A 17,296-nucleotide genomic window follows, 5' to 3' on the forward strand; every position below is an offset into this window, starting at 1 on the left:
TTTTCTTTCACCATAACACAACTACTGCCATACATGATGACTAAGAATCAATTTACCCTCTAGCAGTGTAGAGCTGTGTGCAGAGATTTACATAGATTCTGTCCATATGCGTTTCCTGTGTAAGTATTTTTTGTAACTCATACATATATTCCATGTAGTGTTAATGCACATTGTGGAAAATAAACATCCTCCATGCAAATGTGAATGTATGCTTTCCCAGCGTATACAGCTGGCGAAGAGTTCTCGGGCTTCCAGCCGGGTGGCGGTGTCTTCAAACTGCCAGAAGATGATGAGTATGTCACTCGTCGAAACGTCACAGTTTGAAGACACCGCCACCCGGCTGGAAGCCCGAGAACTCTTCGCCATCCTCCATGCAAGTTTGCACACTGCATCACCACAAGGCACGCTGTAGAAGCACTGACATAACTTCATGATACACCCTGTAGCTGCTTTTTGTGACATAGTGGGGCAGAGAGAATGAAGAATCACCTGCTCTCTCTTCAGTTTGCAGACCTGTGAAGGAGGGAAGTGCATGACCACAATCCCTTATGCATCTAATTTCCATCTTCCTCCCACCACCCTGCTACAGCCAGGGAACCGAGTTTATAATTAATATGGCTCTACTGCACTTACATGCGGTACACAATTTAATATTTGATCTTAACCTCCTTCATTTAAAAATAAACATTAATTTTATACCATTACAGCACTATTTTTATTAGTATGTGATTTTGATTTTTCCACCCCCCCCCCCCCCTCCCAAAGTGGAAACTGTTAGTTCTAAAGAAAACAAATGAAAAGGGCCTCTTTTGCTGTAAATTTAATGTAGTTAATTTTTTACTGGAGAACTTTTTCACTACAAGCCATAATTTTCAATTTATTCAAGAGATACCTAAAAAAAGTCATGTTTGAAGGCCCCCACACTCCCATGCTCACATTATATCAATCAAGATTTATAGTACAGCTACAAAAATAATCGATTTTTGGCTATATAATGTAACTGGATAGATCATAAGGTAGAAAACAGATGGCAGTTTCAACTAGGCAGACTGTGTTCTCCTGCCATTGCTTGGTGAGTAGATTTTTTATCTGTCCAATTCCAATTACATTAAGATGTTTAGTATGTTATTCATGACTGCCCCTCCTACTACTGTACAAAAATTTGTGAATACAAGAATTTTTTCACCTATTCAACCTTTTTTTTGGTAATGACAGGGCTGTAATAACTTATCATACATGTGGTATATAAAACACAAATATTAACTTCCTCAGTATAAGACATTTGTCTGACAGAATGTCTGCATTTTAGTACCATATTTTACGGAGTACAAGACACACTGTTTTCTTCAAAAAATTGCCTCCAAAATCAGGTGCTTGAAATTAATTTAAAAATGTCTAGTGTTCGATTTACACTACTGGCCATTAAAATTGCTACACCACGAAGATGACGTGCTACAGACGCAAAATTTAACCGACTGGAAGAAGATGCTGTGATATGCAAATGATTAGCTTTTCAGAGCATTCACACAAGGTTGGCGCCGGTGGCGACACCTACAACATGCTGACATGAGGAAAGTTTCCAACCAATTTCTCATACACAAAGAGCAGTTGACCGGCATTGCCTGGTGAAACTTTGTTGTGATGCCTCGTGTAAGGAGGAGAAATGTGTGCCATCAAGTTTCCAACTTTGATAAAGGTTGGATTGTAGCCTATCGTGATTGCGGTTTATCGTATCGCGACATTGCTGCTCGCGTTGGTCGAGATCCAATGACTGTTGGCAGAATATGAAATCAGGGGGTTCAGGAGGGTAATACGGAATGCCGTGCTGGATCCCCAACGGCCTTGTATCACTAGCAGTCGAGATGACAGGCATCTTATCCGCATGGCTGTAAAGGATCGTGCAGCCATGTCTCGATCCCTGAGTCAACATATGCTAGACAACAACCATCTGCACGAACAGTTCAATGACTTTTGCAGCAGCATGGACTATCAGCTCGGAGACGGTGGCTGCGGTTACCCTTGACGCTGCATCACAGACAGGAGCACCTGTGATGGTATACTCAACAACGAACCTGGGTGCACGAATGGCAAAACGTCATTTTTTCGTACGAATCCAGGTTCTGTTTACAGCATCATGACAGTTACATCCATGTTTGGCGACATCACGGTGAATCACATTGGAAGTGTGTATTTGTCATCGCTATACTGGAGTATCACCTGGCGTGATGCTATGGGGTGCCAATGGTTACACGTCTCGGTCACCTCTTGTTCGCATTGACGGCACTTTGAACAGTGGACGTTACATTTCAGATGTGTTATGACCCGCGGCTCTACCCTTCATTCGATCCCTGTGAAACCCTACATTTCAGCAGGATAATGCACGACTGCATGTTGCAAGTCCTGTACGGGCCTTTCTGGACACAGAAAATTTTCAACTGCTGCCCTGGCCAGCACATTCTGCAGATTTCTCACCAACTGAAACCATCTGGTCAATGGTGGCCGAGCAACTGACTTGTCACAATACGCCAGTCACTACTCTTGATGAACTATGGTATCGTGTTGAAGCTGCTTGGGCAGCTGTACCTTTACACGCCATCCAAGCTCTGTTTGACTCAATGCCCAGGCATATCAAGACTGTTATTACGGCCAGAGGTGGATGTTCTGGGTACTGATTTCTCAGGATCTATGCACCCAAATTGCGTGAAAATGTAATCACATGTCAGTTCTAGTATAATATATTTGTCCAATGAATACCCTTTTATCATCTGCATTTCTTCTTGGTGTAGCAGTTTTAATGGCCAGTAGTGTAAAATTCCTGCTAGTCTTAAAAATGGCCATGTATTCTGTATGTGGCAACTTTGGATTCAACTGGCAGCAGTAGTGCACTGATGCAATAAACATGAGTTGCAGAGATTCACAAGCTTTCTAACACTGTCTCCCTCCCGCCCCACCATCAAAAACTCAGAACTCTGCCTGGCCTATTATGCATCATTGCAGTCTACGGTGCCAGTGAACTTGAATTGAAAGAGATTTGTGTTATCCGTAACAGTACAATGTTTTTGTTAATAGCTAGTTTTGTAATGGGGGAAAAAAAAGGCATTAATGTTATGCAGGCTTTAAATGGAAAGTAATAGCATATGCAGAAGAACAAAGAAACAGAGTAGCTGAGTGGCATTTCGGCCCTCCACCAACAGAAAAAACCATTCACTATTGGTATGTAGTAAAGAAGTAAAGAAAATGAGGAAGACTAAATGTGCAAGTAGAGGACTGAATGCAAAATGGCCAAAACTAGAAGATGATTTATTGAAATGGATTCAAGGATACCGTCAAAATGCCATTGAAATTAATACAAAAATGATTTAAAAACGTGCTCATAAGCTAGCTCTACAGTAGCTAGCACAGACTTTAAGGGTGGAGTTGGTTGGTGCTACAGCTTTATGAAGCATCATGGACTTAGCATGCGAACCAAAACGAAAATATCTCAGAAAATGCCTCAAAACTATGAAGAGAAAATATTATCTTTCCATTGCTTTATTATTCAACAGTGAAAGAAAACTTGTGTGGAACTAAGCCAAATAACAAATATGGACGAAACTCCTCTGACATTTGATGTGAAGAGTAACAGAACTGTTGCCATAAAAGGTGCTAAAACTGTAGCTACAAAAAAAGTGGACATGAAAAGATGCACTATCTTGTGGCCCTTTCATGTTGTGCACACAGTACTAAACTTAATCCAATGATCATTTTCAAGTCCAAAAAAGTGCCAAAACCTTCTGAAATACCAGCAGTGTACATGACAAGGGTTAGTTGGAAGAGACTGGAACGAAATTGTGGATTAACAGAGTGTGGGAGAGAAGGAAAGGCGCTTTATTGAAAAAAAGTTCTCTTCTTGCACTAGATCAGTTTAGTAGACATTTGAAAAATTCTGTGAAAGAGAAAATAAGAGATGGAAATACTAACCTAGCTGTTATTCCAGGAGGACTGACTTCAGAATTGCAGCCTCTTGATGTCTTGATAAATAAACCATTTAAAGCGTATATAAGAATGGAATGGTACAAATGGGTGATGGATGAAACCCGACATGAATTCATGCTGTCATGGTTTAGAGCAAGAGAAGACATTGTTGTTAAATCTTTCAATAAGTGTGGCATAAGTAATACTCTTGATGGCAGTGAAGACCATCTTATACATGAAGAGTGCAACAATGACAATGAGGAGGAGGAGAAGGAGGAGGAAGAAGAAGAAGAAGTAGAAAGTTCAGGTGATGATATTCAGAGATTTTAAAGGTCAGTTCAGTTTTATAAACTAAGAATTTTTTTACTATGGCTTTGCAATCTAATAACAACAGTGGTAGAAATGTTATTTCAAAAAGATTTCTTAATAATTAAAGTGTGTCTTATAGTCTGTAAAATATTGTGCATATTAAGTATTGTAGAAGCTTTCCTGCTCTGGAGAGGCATGATCTCTATTGTTTGACACTCGGTTGCTTTGAAATTGAGAATAGTTCTAAAACTTCACTCTAAGCCATCAAATACCTCCAAATGTTCTGGTGATGCTTTGCCACTACCAGGAATTATTCTGCAGGAGTTATTCTAGAACTTATTTACATGATTAATGGAATGCTGTTAAAACAATGCTGGTTACTTTATGTGTAATGAATAAATATGAAGTATCCTCTAAAGAGAGGACTATCTTACAATCTGTTAGCATCTCAGCTCACTGATATTTAATTCTGAGCTAAAATTGGACTATAACTCTTGCTATTTTATGAGGGAGGCTGAAAAGTAATGTCTCCAGATTTTTTCATGTGAAAACTCTTAAGGCTTTTCAAATAAAATAAACTTTATTAACATTCCATATTCTTATGGTTCATGTCTACATATTTGTTTCTCACCTTGGTAATGAACACATTTCTCCCAGTGAGAGACCAGTTCATTGTTACTGTCACTGTAGAATGTTTGTTTTGTTGATGGAGCCACAAACTCACCTCTGCTTGCACCACTTCATCGCTGTCAAAATGAAGTCCTCGAAAGTTTTCTTTAAGTTTTGAAAACATGTGAAAATCAGATAGAGTCAAGACGGACTATATGGAGGGTATCAGTGACAGTGAACCCAAAGCATTGGGTTGTTAGAGGTGTTGCAGTGGTTGTGCTTGTGTGTGGTCTGCATTGTCATGCTGAAGGTAAGGGTGCTCCATGTATGGACAAACTTTTTCTGCAGTTAGAAACTCTATTATGCCACACTGTTTCTCATGCACTGACATAGTTAGATTACTTATCGCCATATTACACGCTACAGTTCAGAGCCCCATAGCAACAGAGCAACTTGCATCAGTGAAGCAGGAAAGTCGACCAGTAATATGCTTGACCTGTAACATCTCATCCAGTACTGAGAACAGGATAAAGAATTCGGAGGCATTACTTTTCAGCACACCTTCGTTATAATGAGGAAGGTGGAAAAATCATACTTAATTGTGCTGAGAGGGAATACAATACTAGATATGAAGCAGACAATGTCCAAATCTGTTTTGTTCTCTTCCTATGAGCTGCAGATACATATTTGATATATCCTCACTGAGTCAGTAATTCTTAAAATAAATCAAGTGCTAAGAAGGAGCAGTGCATTTTCATTGATGTTAGTCGTCATGAAGGCATCATAACAAATTCTGAGTATTTTACAAGGAAATATTCTGATAATAAGACTGCTTTAATCTACAGTAGGCCATTAGGATAGTTCCCAAGGTTTCCTTTCATTGAATGTGTGTCAGTTTACATTAACTTACTAATTTGTTTGCAGATAGAGTAAGAGCAATTTGTTTGAATTGCACAGGAGTGTTCTCTTTTTATGAGACAATAATGGTGGCACTTCTACATGCTTCCATTGTGACCAGAATTTTGCATGTCCATAGCATATAGTTACAATGGCATCATAAAAAGTTTAACAACATTGTTAACTTTGAAATGTGTCCAAGATAATGATGTTGCTTTCCTTGGTGGTGAAAAAATACTTTTATTTTCAGGTACTAATGTGATCAATTGAAATGAATGCTGTGATATCATTGAACCATTTCTGTGAACTCCATGGACCCAGTGTGTTATTTTGTACACAGACCTTTCATGATACTGAAGATGATCCATTGTATAATGCTGCTACAGATGAAAGTAAACGCAAAAAGTTCTATGGAAAAGTTAATGTTCTCAACTCAGCTGCAGATTCTCCTGCAAGCAATTCTTGTGAGGTTTGTCAAACTTATAAAAGGGATGATATGTTTATTCAGTAAGAACATTAGTTATTTTTTTTTGATTGTGGCTTTCTTTGTAATATAATATGCTCATTGAAATTTAGTAATCATCTTGTTTTATGACAATATGATTTAGGGCTCTCAACAGTGTGGAATTTAGGGCCTGACTGATGAAGTATGTGTAAACAAAATGCAAGTAATTAAATTGGAATATAAATATAGTGTGAAATATTTGTTCATAGGCATGCCAGTCATTCAATATGCAATATCTTGGGTTCATCAGCAATGACCATGAAAACCGTACAAGTTATGTCAGCACACGCCATCCGCTTCACCATAGCATCGCAACATTAGTTCGTCAGGCTTGCATCCGTAGTCTTAGTTGTGAGGTAAGAGAAGAATAAGAATCACAATTTTCATGTTGATTTACAGTATTTATATCACAATTGGAATGTATGCCAGGAGTGTATTCCTTGCAATGTAAGAGGTATGAATTTTCGCATTTCATTATGCTTTTTTCCATATTTAGGTAAGCCCAGGGAAAGAAGGGCCTGTATTCTTTGGGGATGAGATAAGAGGTCACATTTTAAGTCATACCTTTTTTCTGAAAGACGCACAAGCGAGGGGCTTTCATCGATGGTATAGCCTAACAATACTGATGCGAGATAAGTTATTCCTACTGAATTCGTGGCCATTTCTTGTCAAGAACATGAAGGCAATTATTGAAGAGATGCAGGCCAAAGCATGTAAGGTAGGAAATAAATCACTTTTTGCACTATTTGAAATTAAGTCGTTGCAATTTGTAAGCAGTTTGATAAACTGAAATTCATGGATGTACAGAAACTTATTCAGTGTCTAAAAATAATTATTAAATGTCTGAACTTGAGAGAAAGACCTCAAAATGAGGTATTTATTCTTACAATAATTTAATTGTGGGTATTTTAAGAATTAATAATAGATAAATGTAGTTTTCAAAGTGAGATTTCCACTCCGGAGTGTGCACTGATATGAAACTTCCTGGTAGATTGAAACTGTGTGCAGGGCCAAGACTCGAACTCGGGACCTTTGCCTTTCGCGGTCAAGTGCTCTACCAACTGAGCTACCCAAGCACGACTCACACCCCGTCCTCACAGCTTTACTTCTGCCAGTACCTCGTCTCCTACCTTCCAAACTTTACAGAAGCTCTCCTGCGAACCTTGCAGAACTAGCACTCCTGAAAGAAAGGATATTGCGGAGACATGGCATTATCCACAGCCTGGGGGATGTTTCCAGAATGAGATTTTCACTCTGCAGCAGATTGTGTGCTGATATGAAACTTCCTGGTAGATTAAAACAGTGTGCAGGACCAAGGTGAGTACCATAAACAGAAAAAAATTACACAAAGAAATAAATATGCGTCAAAATGAAAAATAGAAAGTCTGAGAGACAGACTATTAGAAAGAATGAAAACTTCATGTCAGACACATTGTAGTGTTGTCGGACTGGGGTCTTTGAATCGTGAATGAGGTGAAGACTAATAAGTGTGAGGCTCCTTTCACCTACTTGCTTAGAAGTTTATAAACTCGTGTATAAGTTAAAATCAGAAGAGCACAAAAAATATATGTTTTTTAATACGCAGCATGCCATATTTGGCTAGACCAATGTAAGTCTAGAATATTGTCTTTGAGTATTTTTCTGTGTAACATTGACAAATAATAAGAAGCAAAATTTCTGGCATTGCCTTCATGAAAATAGACAATTACATGCAAAGCTAATGTTACTGATCTAATATGTTTAAGTTGTTTTAAACTATGAGGTTTCCCTTCAGTTTATTAAAAGTTTGCATTCAAAAACCACGTGTACTGTGCCTTATTTATTGTCATTTGCTCAGTGTAAAGAAGTAATACATAAGGTATGGGTTACACAAAATTGAAAACATCTGCTAATAGTAACTTTATTAAGTGAATAAAATTCCCTGCAATGGATGAAGTTATAACTCAAGTCATATAAATTAGTACAATGAAAGTGTGGATGCATTAACTTAATAGAGTGTCTTGTCCTCTTGTGCAATAATGATCACATGAGTTGACAATAATATGACTGTAGAGCTATAGAAAGATAGATCACCATTTAGAGGGAAAGAGAGTATGCATTAATATAACAAGTGTATGTTAGCACATTGCTGATATGAAGATACAAGTGAGAATGTTCCACATTAATGAACAATAAAACAATGAACTGTGTCACAGATCATTTAGTGCAGAAAATTACAGTCCACTTTTAGTGTAGACTATTTGGGGGCACATTCTCACAACCATTTGCAGCCATAAACTGAATCAGAACATAGAGTAGTATCTGCATGTTTGCTGATGAAGTACATAGATTTATAAGAAATGCAGACCCTCATTTGCCTTAAAGCTGAAATTATAAATTGTAGGTGGGCCCATGGAATAAATATCAGATCTTCTATTGTTATCAAATCCTACAAACTTATATTGGAATTTAAAGTCTAGTACAGACACTCTTTCATGCCTGTGAACTGTGTGCAGAATCATGTTGACTTGAGATGGGAAGGTAGATGATGTAACTTTTATTTTTAGAAGAAATTGTAGTCAAGTAGATATGATTTCAGTTTGTGTTTGAAGTTAATTTTATTACTTATTGTAGGGGACCGATGGCCTTTGTAGTCTGGTCCCTTCAACCCCCGCAAACCAACCAACCAACTTATTGTAGTGGTACCACTCAACATCACTATGGAAACTGAGTAGCTGGTTCAACATCAACTGCCGACTACTGTGGTGCCACTATCCAGATGATACCTATCATCAGGAGCCCCTCTGATGTGACCACGCCATACCTTTTCATATAAACTGGCCCAGTCTTGAGTTGCCGCAATTCAATCAATGAAGTGCCACCTGTTGGTATATTGATTTTACAATTCTGACTCTGTTTGTTATTGTGCGAGCTGGACTTTTTGACTGACTGCTTATTTAAAACAGCTAGCACTCCTCTGGAAGTAGTCTGTAACCAGTATAACTTTGTCAAATAAATCGGTGTGAGTTCCCACTTGCCAGCGTGTTTTGTGTGTAACTCGCCTTTACAAAAGTGGCAATGATGTGATACCGTGAAGCTTGCAAATTGAAACCTTGGAAATTTTTGTAATTAGACAAGAGCATGGTTTTTCAACTGTGGAGGAACGTCAACAACTACTGACACCAACCAAGTGAGATTATCATTACCTTACAGCAGCAATATTACAGCCAGTGCAAGCACTAGCAATTTTAACCAGTATGTCTTCTGTGCCATGCGCATTTACAGCATGATTGTGTGGCTTTTGTCCAACTCACAAGGAACCCCTTAGTGCAAGTTCAATCCTTAGTAAGGCTCATTTGCAAACAATGTGTTAACAATTATGACAGGAAAAATATTAGCTGCTAATGACTCACCATGTGCATCAGGAGGGTGACAGGAAAAGAGACTGGAAGGTGCAGAAATCAATCTACAGGATGTGGTCAACATTCCAGAAATGCTCAAAACAAACCATTAACTTGCACTCTGAACACTGAATGAAAAATGTCATCCCAGAATGATCACAAAAGTTCACACTATCAATATTGAAGGCAAACTCCTTGGGAGTTACAAACCAACCAGGACGTTCAGCTAGGTATCCACTCTTAAAGAATGCGTATAGAATCATGTTGGTGTAACAGGGCAACGAAAACTGATGGAATGTGATAGCATGCAACTGAATGTGAAACAGTCTGTCGTGGGGATTATAGTGAAACTGGCTATCTTTTAAGGCATAGCTGCAGATAGTGTGATAATATGTTTTATAGGGGAGAAAAAGAAAACTTCTGGTGGCTGAATTTATCCAGTGGTTCCAGGTAGTATGAACTGTAATGTCACACACTTTTCAGAAGGATAGTTTGCTCTGAAGTTGTATAATTTTTATATGCAGACCAGGAATCAGGCAAAAGCAAATTATATTAACCAGCTGTTCTTGCAACCACTCTTGCTTGCTGTGATGTAAATATTCCCTAGTGCCCTTGTAAGATCACACAAAGGCGAAAGAATCATAGGTGGCAGAGCACCTCCAACTTCTCGCAGCACAATAAATAACTTTCCAGCCAGTTTACTATCCATGTAACAGTTGGCATAATTGTACACAAATGCATTCTTGATGTTAAGTGATCTTGATACATCTCTGATTTCCATGGTTCCTTTCATATGCATTTCCTCTTCAAATTCCAATTGGCCAGAGTTTGAGACAAATTTCATACTGAACTAAAGAATTAAGTTGACACTTTGTTTGAAATTTCATTATCTTATGTCTTCCAATTCTGTAGCACTCTTTGAAGTTATGCAACCATCAACTGCTTCCCTTGAAATCACTATAATCTGCCTTGTGTAATTTGATGTGCATAACATAGTAGGTCACTGTCATGCACATCCTGTAATTTGTATCGAGCATCCTTGAAATGGGCAAACACTAGTTTTTGTAACAAGTGTGCCTTGTCCTCCCTTATACATCTGTAATTTTTCTTATGCACTACAGTCATATTATTGCAGACTTATTCAAAATCTGTTCATAATTGTTTTGTCACTATGCTGTAGAGGATCGTCCATCTGAATAATTATGTTTAACAACACTTGGCTTTTACTATGTTTCACTGGAGATGGGCTTTGCTGCTCCCTTTCAAATGGTTCAAATGGCTCTAAGCACTATGAGACTTAACATCTGAGGTCATCAGTCCCCTAGACTTAGAATTACTTAAACCTAACTAACCTAAGGACATCACACACATCCATGCCCGAGGCAGGATTGGAACCTGTGACCGTAGCAGCAGCACGGTTCTGCTGAAGCGCCTAGAACCACTTGGCCACAGCTGCTCTCTTTCTGACAAGAATGGGTAACTATGTGGCTCAATACCTATATCAGTATACTTTCACTTGTTAAGCATGTGTCGTCGTCATTGTACTCCTCATGTACATTGTCTGCACAGTTGAATGTATACAACACCATGTGTTCCACTGACTCATCTTTCAGAAACACTAATATTTCATCTGCCTCTTCAGTCTCACTCTGCAAAATTCCGTGGGTTCCTTTCAGATGAAATGTCAACTTTGGCAACTATTGTTGTAGATGTAATGCAATTTTGCTTTGTTTATCGTATCTGTTTCTCTGCTTTGTATCAACACCACTAGCACTGTAGCACTGTTGTGAGTTACTCGATGACAAAGCAGTTCAACTACACTCCTTAGCCTTGTGCTGTGTTCACCAGTGGATACCGCCAGTCCCGACCCCTGTTGCCATTAACAGCCAATGTTGTGGTTGCATGGTAGACAATATTTGGGAATGCCGTAAACTTCATTGGCCCTTTGCAACCTTGCATTCAAGGGGTTCCTTGTCAGAAGTGAGGGACCACACATTAAGGATACTGGATCCTTCTCTGATGGAAGCAATGCAAATAACTGAAGCCCATGAAACTGCTCATGCACCCTTTAGTTTGTTTATGATGGGAAACGACATTGTGGCTGTCAGTTCTCTGGCACCTGTAATGTGGGACATCATCTCCAGCGGTGCCCTCACCTGCTCTGGAGCCTAGATGACTTCATAAACACTTACACCACTGACGATGGGCCACACCAGCAGCAGCTGGTCCCTAACTGGCTTGCAACATGCAACAGGAGTGACAAAAATAAACATCTGCAAGAACTTAGCTGTAATAGTTCAAATGCAAATGTGCCCCAACTTATTGAAGTGAGCCAAGTGAATGATAAATCTGTGGAAGTGCACATGTCTCAGAATACTAACTAGCAAATGTACTTAGATGTATTTCTAGGCAAACACCCTGTAAAAATACTTCTGGATACTGATGCTTTTGCAGCCTTTGTAAACCAGTCCACTTCCTTGAGATTATGGTTGCCACTCTTGCAGGCAGCCGAGGCAATCTTTTGGGCCTATGGATGTCATCACGTGCCCTTGCTAGAAAAACTTCCAGTTGTACTCACTTACAACCAGATCACTCATCCAATGGATTTTCTTGTGGTAGCTGATGCTACAGTGGATAACGTTTTTAGAATACTCTGTTTCCAACCGTTTGGATTTCTGTTTATCAAACAGTACATTTCATGCAGTCCTAAGGGCCTTGCATCAAGTAAAGGCCCTCTGTGATAGACGTGCTCAAATTTTCTCACTTGGATTAAGAGAGGCAACTGATTTTGAAGATCATGTAACTTGAGGAGACTGCAACCTTGCACTTTTTGAAGCCTGCCTTGCACCCATGGCTCCGAAAGATGCTTTTAAAACAGAACTGGACAGACTTGTGTTAACACCTATTGCCCATAGTATATGGACCACTCCATTGGTAACAGTACAGAAACCTAATGATACCATAAGAATTCATGATGATTGTAAAGTAACGATAAATGCACTGGCTAGAGTGGAAACTTATCCCCTACTGACCCAGATGAAAACTACCAAAACTTTTCAAAACTAGCCCATTGCATGTTATTCAGTAAAATTAACTTTTCAGATGCATATTTTCAAATTCTCTTGGACACTGCAGCACTAGCTTACATAGAGTTCAATACACCATATGGCCTGTAACATTAAAATTGGAAACAGTTTGAAATCTCTTCAGCACTGCCATATTCCATAATTTTATGGCTCAATTAATACAAGGTCTTTCAAACTATGCCACATACCTTTGTGATATCCTAGTTATCAGTGCATCTCCAGAGATCCGTCTCCCTAACCTTGAACTCACAACCATCCATGATGTATTTTGTGTTCCTCCTCTTAGTCAATGGACTTGAACAAATGGAGGATTATATAGTGGCTGTCCCATACAGAAAAGTGATGCCCAAACCTGTAGTTTTGTAGCAACTTAGAGGGCCACCACAATTGAAGGCCACAGCCCAACAGAGCAGCTTCATGGTCATTTATCGCTGCACCCACTCAGACATGTTGCACCTGGCACTGGTGCATGTCGTCATAAAGGCCTCTTTCTTCTGGGTGGGTCCTCCCAGTGGGAGTGTATGAGTTTTGATATTACTCAACCTGGATCCATGGGACAATATTTGTCTGCTGTGGGTCCATAATATATATATTGTGCCCTCGTCCCATGGACTTCTGCAGTGCCACTAAAATCAACTTTGCCTTCAACACTTTGTTCAACAGCCCTCTGTTTCTCCACCCCTGATGGGCCTCTAGCTTGTGCATCTTTCATTGAGCCTTGTCCTGCCTCAGCCTTTCAGAGTAGCACCCATGGACATTGGTCCACCAACTTCCCCCTCCCCCAGTGGCAGCTCCTCCAATCACGCATTACCTACATCGCCCCCCCCCCCCCCTCCCCCAGTGGTCACTGGTCACTGCTGGGGGGATTTAGTCATGTCATCCTATCTCAATGTGGAAAATGAGTAGCTGGCTCAACATTACTGTTGACTGCCATGGCACCATTAACTAGATGGCACTTGCTCTGAGGACAGTGCCAGGCTCTTGCATATAGGTTGTCCCTGTGCTGGTCTGAGGCAGTTGTAATTTGATTAGTGAAGTGCATGCATATCTGATATTGGTTTGGTTTTCAGTATTTACAATTCTATCCATTATTGGTAGAACTCTTGTGCAAAATGGCCTTTGATTGGATTGCTTACTTAAAATAGCTTGGAGTGCTTGAGAAGTGTTCTATAACTGATCTTACTCTGTTAAATCAGTAGAGGTTAGGTTCTGCTTGTTTTGTGTGTAACTTGCTTTCAAGAGGATAGGTGGTCAAAGGTTTTATAACTGAGTACCTCACTCCATTCTGTGCCACACTAAGGCTGAGTAATGGACAGTTTAAGTCATTTCTATCTGTAGTATTACATTTACAAAAGCGGGGTCTGGTGGTCTAGTGGTAAAGTATGTGCCTGGAAACTGAGAGATTGCGGGATTGAATCCCAGTCAGAGCAAGGAAATTTTCAGTCTGCCTTATCCAACCCTCACTTCTCCACAATATGTGGAGTCACCAAGAAAGACATATGGTTCAAGTTCCACATTAAACTGTAGGTCTCCTTTTCCCATTTGGATAACTGAGGTAGATTAGGACACACTAGTCACCACTGTGACATCCGATCAAAAAACTTGCACTCAGCCATTGAGCTACATGCAGTTATTATTATTATTGTTATTATTATTATTATTTATGAATGTTACTGTTGTTTTCATACCGTGGTTGATCGATGATGACAAACTTCATAAGGGAGTAAATATTGTCAGTACGCCCAATTGTTTAAAGATTTGTCTACAGGTGGTTGTATAAAGGACACCGCGTATTCTCTGTATTAAAGCTTCTGTGCAACAAAAACTTTTTTCTCAGTGTCAAATTTCCCCAGACTGTGATTTCATGTGACACTGATGAATCAAAACAAGAAGACTTAGATAACGTTTTAGCATTTTCATCTCCAAAATCTGGTGTTATTTGTTGTGCAATAGCCGCAGAAGATCTGTAACATGTGACTGCAGTTCAGGTTCTCATCAATATAAGCACCTAAGAATTTGGAACACACTGTTTCATGTATTGACTGACCCCCATGCATTTTTCTAATTATATGACAGATCTTGTGCAGTACAGAATTGCATTAATTAGTTTTGTCCAAGTTCAGTGACAGATCATTTGCAGAAAACCAGTTATTAATTATCAAGAAAATTTCATTAACATATTCAAGTGTTTTAGTCTTGCCTTTAGTTTTGATTACAATATTTACTTTGTCAGCAAAGAGAACTGTTTATGCTTCTTGATTGTATGATGACAGATCATTCATATATAACAAGAATGAGACTGGAGTCAGTATTGATTCCTGTAGTATATCTTTATAGATAATTCTCTGTTCCAAAGATGCAGTTTTAATGTGACTCTCCCTGGGTTTCTTTATGTGAAACTCTGCATTCTTTCAATTAGATGGGATTCACACCAGTTACCAGCCAGATCTCTGATACCATAATATTCAAGCTTCTCTTGGGGAATATCGTGAATTGCATAATCACATTGTTTTGACACCTCACAAAAATACCAGTTGGCAATATTTTATCATTTAAATTTTTAGTAGCATGTTTTTATGTAATTACAAGTGGCTAGAAAGTGTTCTTTAATTTAAATCTATCAGACATAAAGTTAAATATAAGTCACAACTGTCATTGAGATAATTTTTTGAAAAGTTTAGACATATTTAGAGAACACAGTAAGTTTGTAAAGACTAAAGCACGGTGTTACAGAATAATGAATTTATTGTGTTGCTGCTTTGTGCAAAATATTTCTGTTTGTTTGACAGATATAATATTGTGAACACACATAAAATGTAAACATTATATAGTTCATCACTTGATGTATTACAAACAAATAAGTGAACCCCTATGTCATTTAGCATCAGAAAAAATTCTATAATCGTTATTCTAGTTAGATATCATAGACATCATTTTATAATTATTTGTTATCTGACTGTTACGATAATCACTGACAGCAACATCTCTGAACCAGACATTACACTATAGTATGTCAAGAATAAAATATTCTTAAATATTACAATAATATGTATACTAGATTACACTATTCTCAGGCTTACTATAATACAATCAATGGTGCTATGATAGAGTTTACGGGAATTTTTGTTTTTAATAAATTATGTCTTCTTTTGCAGAAGGTAGAATTTATTAAAAACTAAATTTAATTTGCAAACTCAGAAAAATGACAACAAGAAGCACCAACCTCAGCAAGATGATTTAATGCATGGGAATTAGTAACAGATATCTCCTTCATACTTTTTGCTTATGTGGGACTTGTTACCCAAAAAGAGTAATATTAGATGTCAGTTCTATTTCATGTAGTCTGCAGAAGACTGTGTTTGAATTTAAAAGTGTTGTGTCAGTAGATGGCAGATATATTATGCACCTGGAGGTGAAATACATCATGCACCTGGAAGTAAAAGCAATAACAAAATAACTGATGATGGTAACAGCAAGAAAAGATAAATACATTAACATCCACTATAAATCTAAGGGTTTGGAGGTCTTTTTTGGTTGTATTTGTCCGGAATGTAGCCTTGCACGGAAGTGGGAAGTGACACACAGGCAATAAGCAGTACAGAAGAGAAGAGAATAGAACCTCATGCAGTGTGTTTCTACAGAAGAATGTGGTCGATTAAAAGGGTTGACTGCATGACTAATGAAGATTAACTTAATTGCATTGGAAAGTTATGTAATGTGTGGCACAAACTGACTAAAAGAAGGAATTAGTTGAAAAAACACATCCTGAAGGTCAAGAAGTTGTCCATTTGGTAAATGAGGGAAGTGTGAGGCATAAAAATTATTGAGAGAGTCCAAAGCTTGACTTCAGTAAGCAGGTTCAAGTTGATGAAGGTTGCAGTTGTTACTGAGAGATGAAGAGGCTTGCACAGGATAGACTGTGTAGAGTATGGGATCAAACCAATCTTCTGACTGAAGGCAACAACAACAACAACAACAGCAGTAGCAACAGCAGCAGCAGCTAGTAATGATGTTCAGCTGCTCGCTTTAAATGTCAAAACTTAGCATGTGTTAACTGAAGTAAAGGAATTGACAAAGTGTGAAGGGAAAAGAGTGATGTAATCCATAATGTAAAGAGTCTGTAAAATTACAGAGAGCCAGAATGTCTGGCCATTACTTACATTCAGGAGCTGAAATTCCAGTAATGCCAATAGGCACATTTTAAATTGAAAACACTAATCCTAGCTATAAGACCATAAAAAGGATGGTAGCTAAAATTTTGTCACCTTCTGGCACTGTTGGGCTCAGAAATGGAACTATCAAGTTGAGTAAATGTGTGTAAAAAAGAGAACCATCAGAATAGAAATTTATGGTATTATTGCTTAAAAAATATCTTTTGAAAGTCAGGGATTAAGAAGTAGAAACCAGTAAAGGGAATTTAGAATTGAGGACAAGAAGAACACATAAAAATAGAATGTTTTTAAGCATTTCTTTACCACAAGAAAATCTAATTTAGGAACATAATATACAAATTTTTAAATATTTAATGTTGCTGACTTGTTTGACCCAAAAATTTT

At 38.4% G+C, this 17,296-nt stretch overlaps 1 protein-coding gene across 2 annotated transcripts in view; it reads left to right on the forward strand.

Annotated features, from left to right (window-relative positions):
- Positions 1-17,296, forward strand: part of LOC126475481 (folliculin) — a 162,523-nt gene that overhangs the window by 68,771 nt on the left and 76,456 nt on the right. For both annotated transcript variants that reach the window (XM_050103379.1, XM_050103380.1), the window contains exons 2-4: positions 6,020-6,238; positions 6,484-6,630; positions 6,771-6,992. In XM_050103379.1, the coding sequence (XP_049959336.1) occupies positions 6,041-6,238; positions 6,484-6,630; positions 6,771-6,992 (567 nt within the window). In that variant the 5' untranslated portion in view covers positions 6,020-6,040. The remainder of the gene's footprint in view (positions 1-6,019; positions 6,239-6,483; positions 6,631-6,770; positions 6,993-17,296) is intronic.

This window comes from Schistocerca serialis, chromosome 4, assembly GCF_023864345.2.
Source record: "Schistocerca serialis cubense isolate TAMUIC-IGC-003099 chromosome 4, iqSchSeri2.2, whole genome shotgun sequence".
Lineage (NCBI taxonomy): Eukaryota > Metazoa > Arthropoda > Insecta > Orthoptera > Acrididae > Schistocerca > Schistocerca serialis.